This window comes from Orycteropus afer, unplaced genomic scaffold (assembly GCF_000298275.1).
Source record: "Orycteropus afer afer isolate SDZICR_OR568_19922 unplaced genomic scaffold, OryAfe1.0 scaffold00089, whole genome shotgun sequence".
NCBI classification, from domain to species: Eukaryota; Metazoa; Chordata; class Mammalia; order Tubulidentata; family Orycteropodidae; genus Orycteropus; species Orycteropus afer.
The window spans coordinates 3,799,169-3,815,257 of NW_006921676.1; the positions used below are offsets into that span (position 1 = coordinate 3,799,169).

At 41.9% G+C, this 16,089-nt stretch overlaps 1 protein-coding gene across 1 annotated transcript in view; it reads left to right on the top strand.

Annotated features, from left to right (window-relative positions):
- Window positions 1-16,089, top strand: part of RASA3 (RAS p21 protein activator 3) — a 201,159-nt gene that overhangs the window by 83,794 nt on the left and 101,276 nt on the right. The window contains exon 3 of the mRNA XM_007942377.2: window positions 11,102-11,196. Within this exon, the coding sequence (XP_007940568.2) occupies window positions 11,102-11,196 (95 nt within the window). The remainder of the gene's footprint in view (window positions 1-11,101; window positions 11,197-16,089) is intronic.

Genomic DNA, 16,089 nt, shown 5'->3' on the forward strand with positions numbered 1-16,089 from the left:
GACTCATATAAGCATATATGGCTCTTCCCTGTCTCCATTTTAGCTCATAAAAATGTGAAGAAGCAGTAACATTGAAATTAAATAATTAAAATTTAAAGTTTCAAGAGTAATTAATTTTACTATCCAGCTGAACTGATCATGGAGTCTGAGATTTTTTTTTTTTTAAATCTCTTTTCACTGAAATATATTGCTCAATTCAGTTTTAAGAAAATTTTTGTTTTGTGTGGTTTTATTCTTGCAAGACTCAAAAATCCTGTTCCCATGGGGGCGAGCAGAGTTTTGCAAGAGCCAGGCAACAGCTGGCAGAGAAAAAGAAGGAAGGATAGTAATCTTGTGTCTGGTGTGTCATTCTGCATGGTGACGGATGTGTGCCTGGAAAGTGATCAAAGGTTATGGAACCAAGTAGTAACGAAATCAAATGGAATGTCAAACCAAGGGCATGATGTGGTGGTGGAAGGGGATAGGTGAGGAGACCCAGGATACGCAGCCGTTTAGCTGTAGTACAGCTTGTGGACAAAGGCAGAGGAAGGAATTACAAGATTGAGTCCTGAAGGCTGTCATTATACCCTGGTAATTTTATGCTAGTTGGGAGGAAATTCTGTGCAACATGTAATTTGAATCTCTGAATTTCTATGGAGATTAAAAACTGAAAGTTTAATTCTTTTCCCAACCTGTGCATCTCTGAACATGTTCTCTGCCTCTGTCTCTCTTGGTTTCTGCCGTCTTCCTTTATTGCTTTCCTGCCAATTTTGATTACTCTTAATGGCTTTAATGCATTATGCAATAAACTATAGCTGTGCAGGTTTTTGTCCAGATGGTTCTGTGTAGCAGAGCAAAGCACTTGTTTGCTAAGCCAATTAGGTTGAAATAGCTATTGCATTAACCCTTTGAGTGCTGGATATGTTGTATACACTTCACAGGTAGATAAAAGTATTGGCAAGATGGAATTAACTGGCTTGAACTGATGAACTTGCTGGCAAAGGGAATTATTCCAGAGTACTTTCCAAGGATACTTTATGGAGTGAAGAAATATGAAGCACAGTTACCTACCCATTAAGAATATAAAAATGATATAAATAGATTCACCAGTAGTTTCCTAGTGTCTTAGTTATCTAGAATTACTGTAACAGAAGAGCTGAACAGAAAATCTCAAAGGTGGCTTAGAAGACAAAGTAAAGTACTATAATGAAATATGCAAAGACCTGAAGTTAGAAAATCAAAGGGGAAGAACATACTCAGCATTTGTCAAGCTGAAAGAACTGAAGAAAAAATTCAAGCCTCAAGTTGCAATATTGAAGGATTCTAATGGTGAAATATTGAATGATGCAGGAAGCATCAAAAGAAAATGGAAGGAATACACAGAGTCACTGTACCAGAAAGAATTGGTCAATGTTTAGCCATTTCTAGAGGTAGCATATGATTAAGAATCAATGGTATTGAAGGAAGAACTCCAAGCTGCACTGAAGACATTAGCAAAAAACAGTGCTCCAGGAATTGTTGGAATATCCACTGAGATGTTTCAGCAAACTGATGCAGCATTGGAGTTGTTCACTTGTTCATGCCAAGAAATTTGGAAGTTTGCTTCCTGGTCAACCAACTGGAAGAGATCCATATTTGTGCCCATTCCAAAGAAAGGTGATACAACAGAATGTGTAAATTATCGAACAATATCATTACTATCACAAGAAAGCAATATTTTTCTGAAGATAATTCAAAAGCTATTGTAGTAGTATATTGACAGGGAACAGCCAGAAATTCAAGCCAGATTCCAAAAAGGATGTAAAATGAGGGGTACCATTGCTGATGTCAGATAGATCTTGACTGAAAGTGAAGAATACATACCAGAAAGATGTTTACCTGTGTTTTATTGGCTACGTAAAGGCATTCAACTGTATAGACCATAACAAGTTATGGATAATACTAGGAAGAATGGGAACTCCTGAACAGTTACTTGTGCTCATGAGGAACCTGTACATAGACCAAAAGGCAGTTGTTCAAACAGAACAAGGGGATACTGTATGGTTTCAGTAAGCAAGGGTGTGCATCAGAATCAATGCACATGGAAGCCTCAGTCAGGAATTCAAATGAGATATTGCACTGGGCAAATATGCTGCAAAAGACCTCTTTAAAATGTTAAAGAGCAAAGGTGTCACTTTGAAGACTAAGGTGTGCCTGACTCAAGCCGTGGAATTTTAAATGTCCTCACATGCATGTTAAAGCTGTACAATGAATAAGGAAGACTGGAGATGAGTTGATGGCTTTGAATTGTGGTGTTGGTGAATAATATTGCAAATACTGTGGACTGCCAGAGAAATGAACAAATCTGTCTTGGAAGAGGTACAGCTAGAATGCTCCTTAGAGGTGAGAATGGCCAGACTTTGTGTCATGCACTTTGGTCATGTTGTCAGAAGGAACCAGTCTCTGGAGGATATCACGCCTGGTAGAGTGTTTTGGTTACTTTGTAGAGCTCTAACAGAAATACCACAGGTGGAATGGCATTAACAAACAGAGATTTATTCTCTTACAGTTTTGGAGACTAGAAGTCCGAGTTCAAAGTGCCAGGCTTTCGGGGCTGGGTGAAAGCTGTCAGCCTTGGGCTTCAGCTCTGCCTCCTGCTTCTAGTCCACTGAAGGCTTTTTATTTTATTTTATTTTTTTCTTTACTCAGGCAGCTGCTGAAAGTCTAGAAAAAGTCCCAAGATTGGCAGGGCATAGCAGGCCGCTGAACAATGATTCGACTACATGAGTGATTCAAGTGTACCAAAAGCTTCCGACCATTCTTGAAACTTCTCCTTATATACTACATAAGCAGACCACATTCCTAAGGCAGCTACTCAGCTGCTCACAGGAGATTCCACCATAGAGTTGATTACCAGTGTCATCACAGGGAATAACTATATCCAGCTGCCCAGCCACTCATAACCAGGCCCAGCCATGTTGACCCGCGACTTAACTACCACATAGAGGATCAGGGAAAAAGGGGATGACCCTCAACAAAATGGATTGACACAGTGACTGCAGTGAGGAGCTCAACCATAGCAAGTATTGTGAGGATGGTACAGGACTGTACAGTGTTTCGTTCTGTTGCACCTGGGGTTGCTAGGAGTCAGAACTGACTTGATGATGCCTGTTCTGTTTAGTTAGTGCCACTCTGACAAGAAACATACCACAAATGGAATAGCCTTAACAAATGGGAGTTTATTCTTACAATTCGGAGGCTTTAAGTCCAAGTTCAAAGTGCTAGGCTCTAGGGGCTGGGTGAGAGCCCCTCAACCTTGGGGTCCAGCTCTGCCTCCTGCTCCCAGCTCACTGGAGCTAGAGGCGTTTCTTCACTCAGACAGCTGCTGGCTGTGGGGCTGAAAAGCCCCAAGGTTGACAAGTAAAAAAGGCACAGTCCCGATGTTACCAAATCACACAACAGGCCATTAACTTAAGTCCATTGTAAGTCCCAAGGTTGGCAGAGCATAGCAGGCTGCTGAGCAATGACACAGCTACATGCAGGGTCCAAGCGTGCCATAGGCTAGAGACCATTCCCAAAGCTGCTGCTTATTTACAGGAAGCAGACCACATCCCAAAGGCAGCTACTCAGCTGTTCACAGTAGATTCCACCAAGGAGTTGATTGCCAGTCTCATCATGGGGAAAATAACTACCACCAGCTGTCCAGCCACTCAACCAGGCTCAGCCAAGTTGACACACAAACGTAACTACCACAATTCCACCCCTTGTCAACTTGGCATCTGTACAGATCTTCATTGGGTGACATCTGTACAGATCTCTCTGACTGGGTGGCTCCAGTCCCCTAATTCCTGAGTGGTGACCTCACCCCCTTGGCCTGGTGGGCCCTGTTCCTTTCCCTCTTGGGCATGGCAGCCCTGCCCTCTCACTCGTGGGCAGCGACTATGACTCCATCCCACTGGCTCACATGAACGAGCACCCCACACACCAGAAACAAGGTGGTGAAGGTCTAACTCTTTGAAACCTAGGGTGCTATGGTGGTTCCACCCCCAAAGGCCATGGTCCTACCCTTAAGGATGAGGCAGCTCTGCTTCCATTTCCTTGGTCTCTCCGCTTCTGCCGATAATGCTGAAGGCAACCCACTCCACTGGAAAACTTCCTGCCCCAAAAGCACTTGGCTTTCTTGCTCTGTGGGCCGGCCAACCTGCTACTCCATTTTAGGCCAGTCTCTTCACCAATGATGCCCAAAGGCAACCCAGTCTACCAGGAAACCACCTACCCAATGGCACCCAGCTTTCTCCTCCGTGGGCTGGTAAGCCTGTTGCTGTTTAATGCCGGTCTCTGGGTTCTGCTACTGCCATCTTTCATGCTGGTCTCTCTGCCGGTATCTTTTTGCCAGTCTCTTGGCTCTGCTCCTGCCATCTCTCATGTCATATGCTGGGTCTCTCTGCCAGGGTGTTGGGTCAAGGATGCACTGCACTCTTGTTTCCACATTTCAAGTATCTGTCAGAGCAGCACCCCACTCTTGGTACCAAATTCTGTTCTGGTTAGGAGTGCTACCCTGACAAGAAATATACCACAAATGGGATAGCCTTAACAAGCAGGAGTTTATTCTTAAAATTTGGAGGCTTTAAGCCCAAGTTCAAAGTGCTAGGCTCTAGGGGCTGGGTGAAAGCCCCTCCACCTTGGGGTCCAGCTATGCCTCCTGTTCCCAGCCCACTGGAGCTAGAGGTGTTTCTTCACTCAGACAGCTGCTGGCTGCTGAAGCTGAAAAGCCCCAAGGTTGACAAGTAAAAAGGCACAGTCCCAATGTTACCAAACGACACGGCAGGCCATTAACTTAAGTCCATTGTAAGTCCCAAGGTTGGCAGAGCATAGCAGGCTGCTGAGCAATGACATGGCTACCTGCAGGGTCCAAGAGTGGCATAGGCTAGAGACCATTCCCAAGGCTTCTCCTTACATACAGGAAGCAGAGCACATCCCAAAGGCAGCTACTCAGCTGTTCACAGTAGATTCTACCATGTGGTTGATTGCCAGTCTCATTGTGGGGAATAACTACCACTGACTGCCCAGCCACTCAACCAGGCCCAGCCAAGTTGACACACAAACATAATTACCATAGCACCTAACAACAACAACAACAACACAGTAACAGAAATACCACAGGTGAGTGGCTTTTATAAACACTAATTTATTTTCTCAAAGTTTATGACATAGTGGGTAAGGCATTTGGCTGGTAACCAGAAGGTCACCAGTTCAAAACCACCACCTGCTTCACCAGGAGGAAGATTTGGCAATCTACTTCCATTAAAATTTACAGTCTTGGAAACCCAATGGGGGTCACTATTAGTCGGAATTGACTTGATGGCAGTGGGTTTTGTTTTTTGGTTTTGTTTGGAGGCTGGAAGTCCAAATTCAGGGCACCGGCTCTTGCAGTAGCCTTTCTCTGTCAGCTCTAAGGGAAGGTCCTTGTATTTTCAGCTTGTTCCCTGATTCTTTGGTGATCTCCATGTGGTTGGCATCAGTCTTCTCCCATCTCTACTGGCTAGCTTGCCTTTAATCTTTTTTATATATCAATAAATTGACTCAAGATGCACCTTACACATATCCTATCTCATTAACATAACAAAGACAACTCCATTTCCCAAGTGGGATTCTAACCACAGGCATAGAGGTTAGGAGTTACAATATATATTTGGGGGGTGGGAGAAGAGCACGATTCAGTCACTAACACCTAGTGGATGATGCAGTGCTTCTGAACATTTTCATTCCACTGTCACTTAGTATAGTTGCTTTTTTGTTTGTGTCTTTAGACTCTTCCCATCCATGCACCTGTAATTAGATGGTGCCCCTTGTAATTCACATAGACACTGGCCTGGTTATCTGTTGTGCTGTGACTGAAGGCCAGAGATGAAATTGGGTCCCTCTCAAGGCTGACCTGTGTTTCCAGAACAAGATTATGGAGGACAAAGAAACAGAATGTCCATTTCTTTTCCTTGAATCTTGTAATTGAGAAGTGAAATGGTCTAGGGCACTAATAAGGTCTTATGGTGAGCCTTTTGTGGCAGAGTAGAGTCTGGGCCACTCCAGATCCTTTAAGAGAACCTACGAAAAGGTGATATCAAAGGGATACCTCACAGGGTGGTGATGTTTGGAGAAGAAAAAGTAACAGGAAGAAAATCAGAAAAGCAAAATGCCATAGTGACTACAAACACAGGCCTTGGTGTCCACCAACTAGAGTTGCAGTACTGCCATCTATTAATTAGATAACGTGGACACATCTTTTACCTGCTCAGATTCACTTTCCTCATCTATAAAATATGTGTAATTTACCTATACCCCTCCCACAACTTCTGAATTATTGTAGGAGAAAATGAGATGCAGTATGTAAGGGATGTTGGCATTTAGAATATTCTAGAAATCATGAAGTTGTGATGCTACTGAATACCAGATTTGGGGGTTGGTGGTTTCCTTCTATTTAGATGGGGAGCCTATAAGGGTTTTAAGCAATCTACCACATAAAAAGATCTTCCTTTGATGAGAAAACTCTAAGGGTATGGTGACAATAGCATGGAGTAAAGAAAGACTGACCAATTAAGAGGCACAGCCATATTCAAGGAGTGGTTGCTGGCTGAACCTAGAACATAGGCTTAGAAGGTGTTCAGAAGGAGTAGAATTGCTAGAATCTGGCAGCTCTTGGATATTAGAAGTGAAGGAAAGGAGTAAAAAACCCTGAAATTTCTTGCTTTACTAAACGGATCATGATTTCTGAATTAAAGTGTATGTGTCATGGGGGTGCAGAAAAAAAGACATTTGAACTTTTAAAAGTATTAACTTTCACTTTATCCTTTATCATCTCTATTTGTGTGTATGTTTTATAATGTATGTAAGAATGTGTGTGTATGTGTATGCATGTGTTGCCAGGATATGCTTAAATATTTTTCTCTGATGGGTAGCATGATCAAAAATGCTTAGAAGCTACTAGAATGAATAAAAGCAATGCTGTTGGTCAAACTAGGGGGCAGGAGGGCAACAGCAACTCAATGCTCAGTATGTGATAAAGTCTCTCTTCCTACTCATCTGTCTTTTCCATGCTGGAAAATTTAATTTGCTTAACTACTTATATGTATATATTTCACTATAATAAATATATTATGCAATTATATGTATATATTTTTAATTGACATTCTAACTTCAGAGTCCCAAACCTGTAAAAGAAACACAAAACTATTTAAAGACAGGTCCTCAAACTAGTACACATCAGAATCACCAGGGACACTTGTTAAAATGCAGATTCTCAGGTCCTACAGCAGAGATTCTGCTTTCCTCCATCTGGAATGGGGCCCAGAAATTTGCATTTCAAGTAATTCTCCCAGTGTTTCTGATAAAGGTGATTCATTGGTCACTTTGAAAGACACTTATTTAAGGATTAAATGTATATGCTAGGCTATTACATAGTTGCCAAAGGGGCAAGGAGGCCACATCTCCTGATCTCCTCTAACCCCACAAGAGGAAGACAGGATCACCATCAGTAACGCAAGACCTATTCCTGCAAGGCCAGACATACTGCCTCCCTCCAGCCCTTTCACCAACCATTCCTCCCAAAACACCCCCACCTCTCTGCTGGGTCTGATAATTTGCTGCAGTGGCCACACAGAGCTCACAGATTATGGGGTTTATTAGGGAAGCATCAGGCTATAATTGAAGTTTAGGAACAATGCTCAGTCTCTCTCAGCCCATCGTCTCTCAGCCAACAGTCTCTCTCGCAGCAGCGTGTGTCTCTCGGTGTCTCTTTCTCAGCAGCACATGTCTTCAGGAGTGTGTTTCTCTCAGCAGCACGTCTTTCTCAGCCAGCAGTGAGAGACACCCTTTCTGCTTCTAGGAGGGCTCCTTTTGAGCCTGGCAGAGTGGCCAAACTAACCATTCATAATACCAGAATTCTAAACACCTGAGTGAGAGAGAACTTCCCAGAATATTGCTTTGGGCTACTCACAACAGAAATACCCCAGGTGGATAATTTTAACAATCAGGAGCTCCTCAGTTGCTCACGGTAATTCCACCATGGAGTTTACAAGGACTTATGGCTAGAAAAACCATACCAGTTAATTTACTACAGATCTTGCTAGATTCTCAATATGAATTGTGTTAAGTTAACCTTGAGTTTGTACTACCTGCCAAGCACTGTTCTGATGTGCAGATACACTTTATAAGCTGTATGTATGTGTATATACACAGTAGAACTTGCAAAAACCAGAACCTGTGTAAGGTGGAAATGTGTCAGAGAAGAAAACTCAACCAGATGTTTATGAGGTAGGATTCTTCATAGAAAGCGATAGAAAAATGATATAAGTACCCTGTCAGAGGCAGAAAACTTATGAGACCCAGAAAAACAAGGCAGTCCCATCAAGTTCTAGCTCTCACAGGTTTCACTGTATATGTGTGTGTGTGTATATATTGTGTATGTGTATGCGTATGCATGTATGTGTTGGCATAGTGCCTAAGGCATTTTTTGACTGCTAACCAGAAAGCTGGTGGTTGAAACTCACTAGCCACTCCTCGGAAGGAAGACTGGGCAATCTACTTCTGTAGAAACACAGCCTCGGAAACCCAAGGAGGGTTCACTATGAGTCGGGTCTAACTTGACAGCACATAACAACAACATCTATATATATGCCAAAAGAAAAAAACAAAAAGCCACCTCATTGGCGTTGAGTCAGATCCAACTCATAGCAACCCCTCTTGGGTTTCTGAGGCAGTGTCACTATAGAAGTAGATTGCCCAATCTTCCTTCCAAGAAGTGGCTGGTGGGTTTGAAATGCCAGCCTTCTGGTTAGCAGTCAAATGCCTTAGGCATCATGCTACCAGAGCTCCTGTGTGTATGTCTGTGTGTATATGTGTCCCTTTGATACCACTTTTTTGTAGGTGCTCTTAAAGGATCTGGAGTGGTCCAGACTCTACTCATTCTGCATTACAAGATTCAAGGAAAAGAAATGGACATTCTGTTTCATTATATATATAATGAGCCTATATTTAGTTTTGAAGTTTAAATATGTATGTATAAATATATTTCTATATACAAACACATACATACATGTGGACAGTGGTAGTTCAGTGGTAGAGGTCTCACTTTCCATGTGGGAAGTTTAGATTTGATTCCCGGCCAGTGCATCTTGTGCACAGCTCCCACTAGTCTCTTGGTGGAGGCTTGTGTGTTGCTATGATCCTGGGCAAGTTTTAGCAAGGCTTTCAGACTACGACAGACTAGGAAGAAAGCTTGGCTTTCTGCTTCCAAGTCAGCATCTGATCCACAACTGATCATGGGGATGGTGCAGACAAGGCAACATTTTGTTCCCTTGTGCATGGGGTTGACACGAGTCATTACCAACTCAATGGCAGCTAACAACACATATATGTGCATATATATATATATATATACATACATACATACATACATACATACAGGAGCTCTGGTAGCATAGTAGCTAAGGCACTTGATTGCTAACCAGAAGGCCGGCGGTTCAAACCCACCAGCCACTCCTCGGAAGGAAGGTTGGGCATTCCTACTTCCGTAGTGATACTGCCTCGGAAACCCAAGGAGGGGTCGCTATGAGTCGGGGCCGACTCGATGGCAAACAACACAACAACAACATACATACATACACACACACACACACACACATATATATATATATTTACACATACATATACACACGACACACACACATATACATAGATACATGTACATTTACATACATATGTAAAATGCATACATTCACCTATACATATATGTAAAGCCTGGGTGGAGCAAACAGCTTACGATCGACGGCAAACCCAAAGGTTGGTGGTTTGAACCTACCCAGAGGCTCCACAGAAGAACAGTCTGGCAAACTGCTTCTGTAAAAATTATAGTCAAGAAAAATTATAGCCTATGAAGCAGTTCTTCTTTGTCTCACATATGGTCACTGTGAGTCATAATTAACTCAATAGCAACTAACAACAATATATATATACACATACACACACACACATAAATATTCTAAGCTATAGCTTATGTAGTTTTTAATATTAGTGCCTAAGGCATTTGACTGCTAACCAGAAGGCTGGTGGTTCAAACCCACCAGCCACTCCTCAGAAGGCAGGTCGGGCAATCTACTTCCGTAGTGATACCGCCTCGGAAACCCAAGGAGGAGTCGCTGTGAGTTGGGTTCAACTTGACGGCAGTGTGTGTGTCGTGTATGTATAAGCAATATCTAAGGAGCTCTGGTGGTACAATGCCTAAGGCATTTGACTGCTAACCAGAAAGTTGGTGGTTCAAACCCACCAGGCACTTTGCAGAAGGAGGATGGGGCAATCTACTTCCATAAAGATTTACTGCCTCAGAAACCCAGTGGGGGTTGCTATGAGTCGGAATCGACCCAATGACAGTGAGTTTCGGTTTTGGTTTGTATAAGCTATATCTGAGCATGAGTACACACATACACACACACACACAACACACAACACACACATCCGCATCAAAACCTGATAAAGTAAGTACTGCTCTTATCCTCATTTTGCAGCAAGGATGTTGAGGCACAGAGGTAACGTGATGCACCCAGGTCTCACAACTGTTAAGTGGAGATTGTTGAAGCAGCCCATCTACCTTCACCACTATACTTCACTGCCTCCACAGCCATAAGCAGTTTGCTGTGCAGCTGCCAGGAAAAGCCATTTTCGTATCTTAAGATGAGGCTAATGCCCACTGTCTCTCTCAGTGAATAGTTAAAACCAGGTTAGATAGTGTGCAGTGAAAATGCTTTCCACCAGTTATGAAAGACAGGCTGTGTCCATTCCCAGCATATAAGCACCATGCCTCCTGTCATGAGGACAAATAGGTCAGCCACCCACCAATTAGTAATGTATGAAATGTGCTTTGTTAATGGGGTGTGGTGCTTGTACCATTAAAATTATATGTTGCATATATTTCCTTTATTAAAGGGCAATGTTGTAAGGTTATCAGTTTACCTGCTGTGTCTATTTTGAATTATGCTGTTTGAAATAATTTGCAGTGATACAGTGAAATGACTTTTTCTGTTTATAAAGCATACTGAGTCTGGTGTATTCATTCACTCTCACGAAGTATTTTTCCTCTGCGTTGTGTGTTTAGGGAAAGTGGCCATTCAGAAGGAAGACTTGCAGAAGTACCATAACAGAGACACCTGGTTCCAGCTGCAGCATGTTGATGCTGACTCAGAAGTACAGGTGAGACCTCCCTCTGACAACCGTTAGCTCCAGAGCACTGGAAACAAAAGCCACTGGAAAACACCAGAGGTCTTTGGGAATGAAACACAGACTCAATTTGTGGTTGAAGAAATAGTTACATTTTCTTTTGTCTTTAACAGGGAATGTTATTGTTGTTATGTGCCATCAAGTCGGACCCGACTCATAGCGACCACTCCTTGAGTCTCTGAGGCAGTATCACTACGGAAGTAGATTGCCCCACCGTCCTTCCAAGGAGTGGCTGGTGGGTTTGAACCGCCAGCCTTCTGGTTAGAGTCAAGTGCCTTTAGCCACTATGCTACCAGAGCTCCCTTAACAGGGAATAGCATTTAGCAAATGTGTGTTATCTCCTATTTAAACTTCAATACTAAATATAGGCTCATTAGTTTTGTTTGTTCTTTTAGTTGTTGCCTCACTTTGTTATGCATGATAGAAGCAGTTTTAAAATACATAAAAAGAGAAAGGATGATAACACATAATTGAAGGTAAAGAGAAAGGATGGGTAAGAAAATAATATAAAGCTATGGGGTAGGATTAGTACACAGAGCCTTATACCCTGTGTGTTTGCTAGAGTTGGGCTCTGTATTTATTTCTAGGCTTTCTGACATTCAAAGCAAAGAAAGATTTAGAGCTGTAAGTATTAGCAAGTCTAAACAAAGAATGGAATTGTGTCTGAAAATATCCCTAGGGACTCACTCCAGCTTGCCTGGACAATGTGCTAATTGGGGTTGATTTTTCCCCATTTTGTCCAGTGGAAGGAGCTTCCCTTGCCACACATACCCCTGCTTAGTTTCCCACAGGACTAGTGATTCCTTTCCCAAACATGAGTAGACTGTAGCTTCCACAGGCTCTGAGGTCTCCAGGTTCTGGTTAGTGGGCATTCTGAGACCCCTCCTGTAAACAGCTGGCACACAGATTCACAGTACAGGGCATCAGGTAGGCTGTGTGGCCTTTCACTGCTAAGGTTGCTCTTGAACTTGCCTGTCAGAGGAGAAAGCAGTGGCATGTGGTGGGGAGGGGTGTCATTCCCCTGGAGCACAGACCCATGCTGAGTGTCCAGTTGGGACAGAGGGCCTACGTCTTCTCTTTTCTAGCTGACCCTGACTTGTGTGTTTTCTTAGTAAAGTCTGTTTCTTAACCCATGAGAGTTTTTTTGTGGAACTCGCCCTGTGCCCTGGTCTATAACAGAGAGCAGAGGGACTCGTTGTGACCCAAAATGATACAGGTCTGATACTGAGAACGATTGTGAAGAAGATGCAGGACCAGGCAGTGTTTTGTTCTGCTGTGCATAGGGCTCTGTTGTACATGAGGTCACTATGAATTGGAACCTAACAACACTAAGAACAAAAAGGGAAGTTTTAGATTAGAGGACCAGGCAATCTTCCATGAGGCCACGTCTTCGCAACCAATGTTTTACTAAGGACTGAAGAGCAAAAGGTTCAAAGTTAAAGTCTTTGCTGAGATCATAGACTGCATAGATCCTGGAGGCCAATCTATGACCTTTGACAAAGAGCCCAGACAGAGGGGAAGGGTTAAATACCTCTATGGAAATTTAGCCAAGATGCAGGACTGAATGAATGGCCACCCTGCCTTCTCAAGGGAGGCGTCATAATTATTCTTTACACGTAATTAACTGCTTTATATGGAAACGTTGACTGAGGAGTCCTCGTGTGCTGGAGCAAATTAAAAGTCATTATCATTGCAGAAAGAAGTAATGACTGTATTCAAAGTAGAACACAGTTCTAACAATAACGATGAATATAAACCCCAAGAATGTAATGTCATTCTACTTTTGTGCTTCAGGTGACTTAGAACTCTTAATATAAATCTTACAAATACGTATTTGGAAGTGATAGGCAATATAGCTGCTTTATACCTGCAACTGTTTTTTAGAACACTACTCAGTTCTGTTAGTATTTTGGTGATTTTCTCTATCACATTTATTTTAATACAGTATTATGGTATAATCACAAAATCCTTTGTAAGCTCTGCAGAGATGTAGTCTTTGTCTTTTTCTTTGCACTGTTATTTTCCCCCCCTCCAGGTTTAAGTTCAGTTTTATTGGCAAGCATAGCTTTTTTTCCCCTCCTTGCTTTTCTTGTTTTTATTTTAAAATAGTTATAGATTCACAAGAAGTTTCAATGCCAGTGTCTTAGTCATCTAGTGCAACAGAAATACAAGTGGATGGCTTTCACAAGCAGACGTTTATTCCCTCACAGTTTAGGAAGCTAGAAGTCTCCAGCTCTAGGGGCAGTCTTTCTCTCTGTTGGCTCTGGCAGAAGGTCCTTGCCACCATTCAACATCTGTGGGCCTGATGTTCCTTGGAAATTTTCATGTGTCTTGGCATTCCTCTTTCCCTGTCCTCAGTACAAGGACACTTGGTCTAATGAAATGCTCTGAGCCTGAGATTTCTTTCTTGGTGATAGAAGATCCCTCTCTTTCCTTTCATCTCTTGTAAAACAAAAGGCCATACAGGCCATACCCCAGAGAGTCTCCCCTTACATGGGTTAGTGCTCTGACATGATGAGGGATGTGGCATCCCATAGTAATCCTGCCTCATTAACATAACACACATAACCTCATCCTCATTAACATAATCCTGCCTTGTGAACACATACAGGTTACAATTTATGCATTGCAAATACATCACAAAATGGAGAGTAATTACATGAGATCACATCACGGAGGATGGTTACAATAGTACATAACTGCCAAACTACATCATTACTAAACTGTCAAACCACTGAGAATCATGGCCTAGCCAAACTGACATATGTTTTTGGGGTGACAGAATTTAATCCATGACAGCAAGTGTACACACACAGTATGTATAGTACACACATAGTATATATACACACAAAAAAACCCAACCCATCGCCATTGAGTTGTTTCTGATTCAGAGTGATCCTATAGGACAGAGTAGAACTGCTGTATAGAGTTCCCAAGGCTGTAAATCTTTATGGAAGGTTATCTTTCTCCCACAGAGTGGCTGGTGGGCTCAAACCTCCAACTTTTCTGTTAGTAATCGAGTGCTTAACAACTATGCCACCAGGGTTCCTTTCATAGTACTCAGGGAATAATAATTAGCAAATGTTTATATTCTCCTACTTACATTTGATGGTCCTGTGTTTTCTTCACCGGGTTGCCCCCAATGATAGCATCTTGTGTAACTATTATGCAGTGTCACAACCAGGAGACTAACATTTGTACAATCCATAGACCTTACTCAGATTTCACCAGTTTTATATACATATTTGTGTATATGTGTGCATGTATTTAGTTCTATACAATTTTATCACATGTATAGGTTTTTGTGACCACCACCACCACAATCATGATAAGAACCATTCTGTCACCACAAGACTTATAAATATGAATGGCATATTGTAATCTTATGGCTACGTCCTTGGGATATTTTGTAATTGATGCCATGAGGCACCTCAAACACCAATAGACCAGTCCCATATCCTCTGTAAGCCTGCTTTTATCATCTATAAAATGAGGATAATGACCCTATCTGTGCCAGTTTCCTGGGAATTTATAAACTGTGAGTGGCAAGTATAAGCTAATACTATAAAGAGAGAAAGAGGGAAAGAATTAGTGTTTATTGATCACTTGCTGTGTTCTAGGCACTGTGCTAAGTGCATTGTTTAAGTTACTTAATTCTTCAACTTACCCTTTCATGAAGTGACCATTTACAAAGAGGGAGTGGTGCCCTCTACCAGATTTTAAAAGACCTTTAAAATTGCAATTATAATCCTTTCTCTACAGCTATCATTTCCTTTTGAAATGTCACATTTACAATTTTCTAGAAGGGCAGAGGACAACATATGGTTTCTTGGATCCATCTGCTATATAATTCTCAGTAAAAAGACATGTGTCAGGAAAGGAAATATCATAAAACGAGGGCCAGTGTGAGATCAAGTAAATCACAGAAATGGGGGAAAGAAAGACAATCAAAAAGTTTCTTGCTTCCTTCTGGAATTGATGGTCTGGAATAAGTGGTCTTTGGTAAATCACTTTATTTTAAAAAAATAATAATCAAGTCTTTTCCTTGACACTTGGTGATAACATGAGAACAAAATGATGGAAGCAAGGTAGGGACAGGTCCCCTCCCATGCGTTGTGACATAATTGACTATTTGAACAACTGCTGCACAGGCAATCACAATTGCCAAAGAAATATAAAGAAAAGGAGACCTGCAAATTCTTGGATGATTCCTCTCTTTTTATGTCATGAGTTCTTTATATTGAATGGGAAGAGAAGACATTTATCCATTTATGTGTTCATTTGAAAAATGCTTATTGAGCACCTACTGTGTGCCAAGCACTGTGTCCAGGCACTTGCTTACCAAATGGACAGCCCGGTGACATTGTTGGGATGTAGGTTTCCTCCCCAGTTTCCCCCAAGGAAGCCCAGCACACTGTTGAGTTTTGTTTGTGTGCTTTGTTTTAATAAACTTGCTATTGAAGTATATCATATATTCAGAAAAGTACATAACTCTTAAGTGTTCAGTTCAATGAATTATCGCAAAGCAGACACACCTGGGTGACCATTATCACCAAGGTGTTTTTACACCTTGGGGATGATGGGATCACAACTTGAAGAGTCAAGCAATTGAAGTAGAAATTCCAACCTGCCCTTGGAATATCTGGTAGTTTCCTCTTTTGACTGTCAGATAGTTCTATTTAGAGTATTTCCCCAAACGTTGTCACCAGTTGCCTGTCTCTCAAGAATCCATCTTTTAAATCTTTCTAGTGACTCAAAAGAATGGGTAGGATGGTGGATGGGAACATAAGGTAAGACTTCATGGAGGAGGTGGCTTTCTTTTTCCCCTTGTCATTTACTTTCTGCCTTCTCTTTTTTAAATTTCTC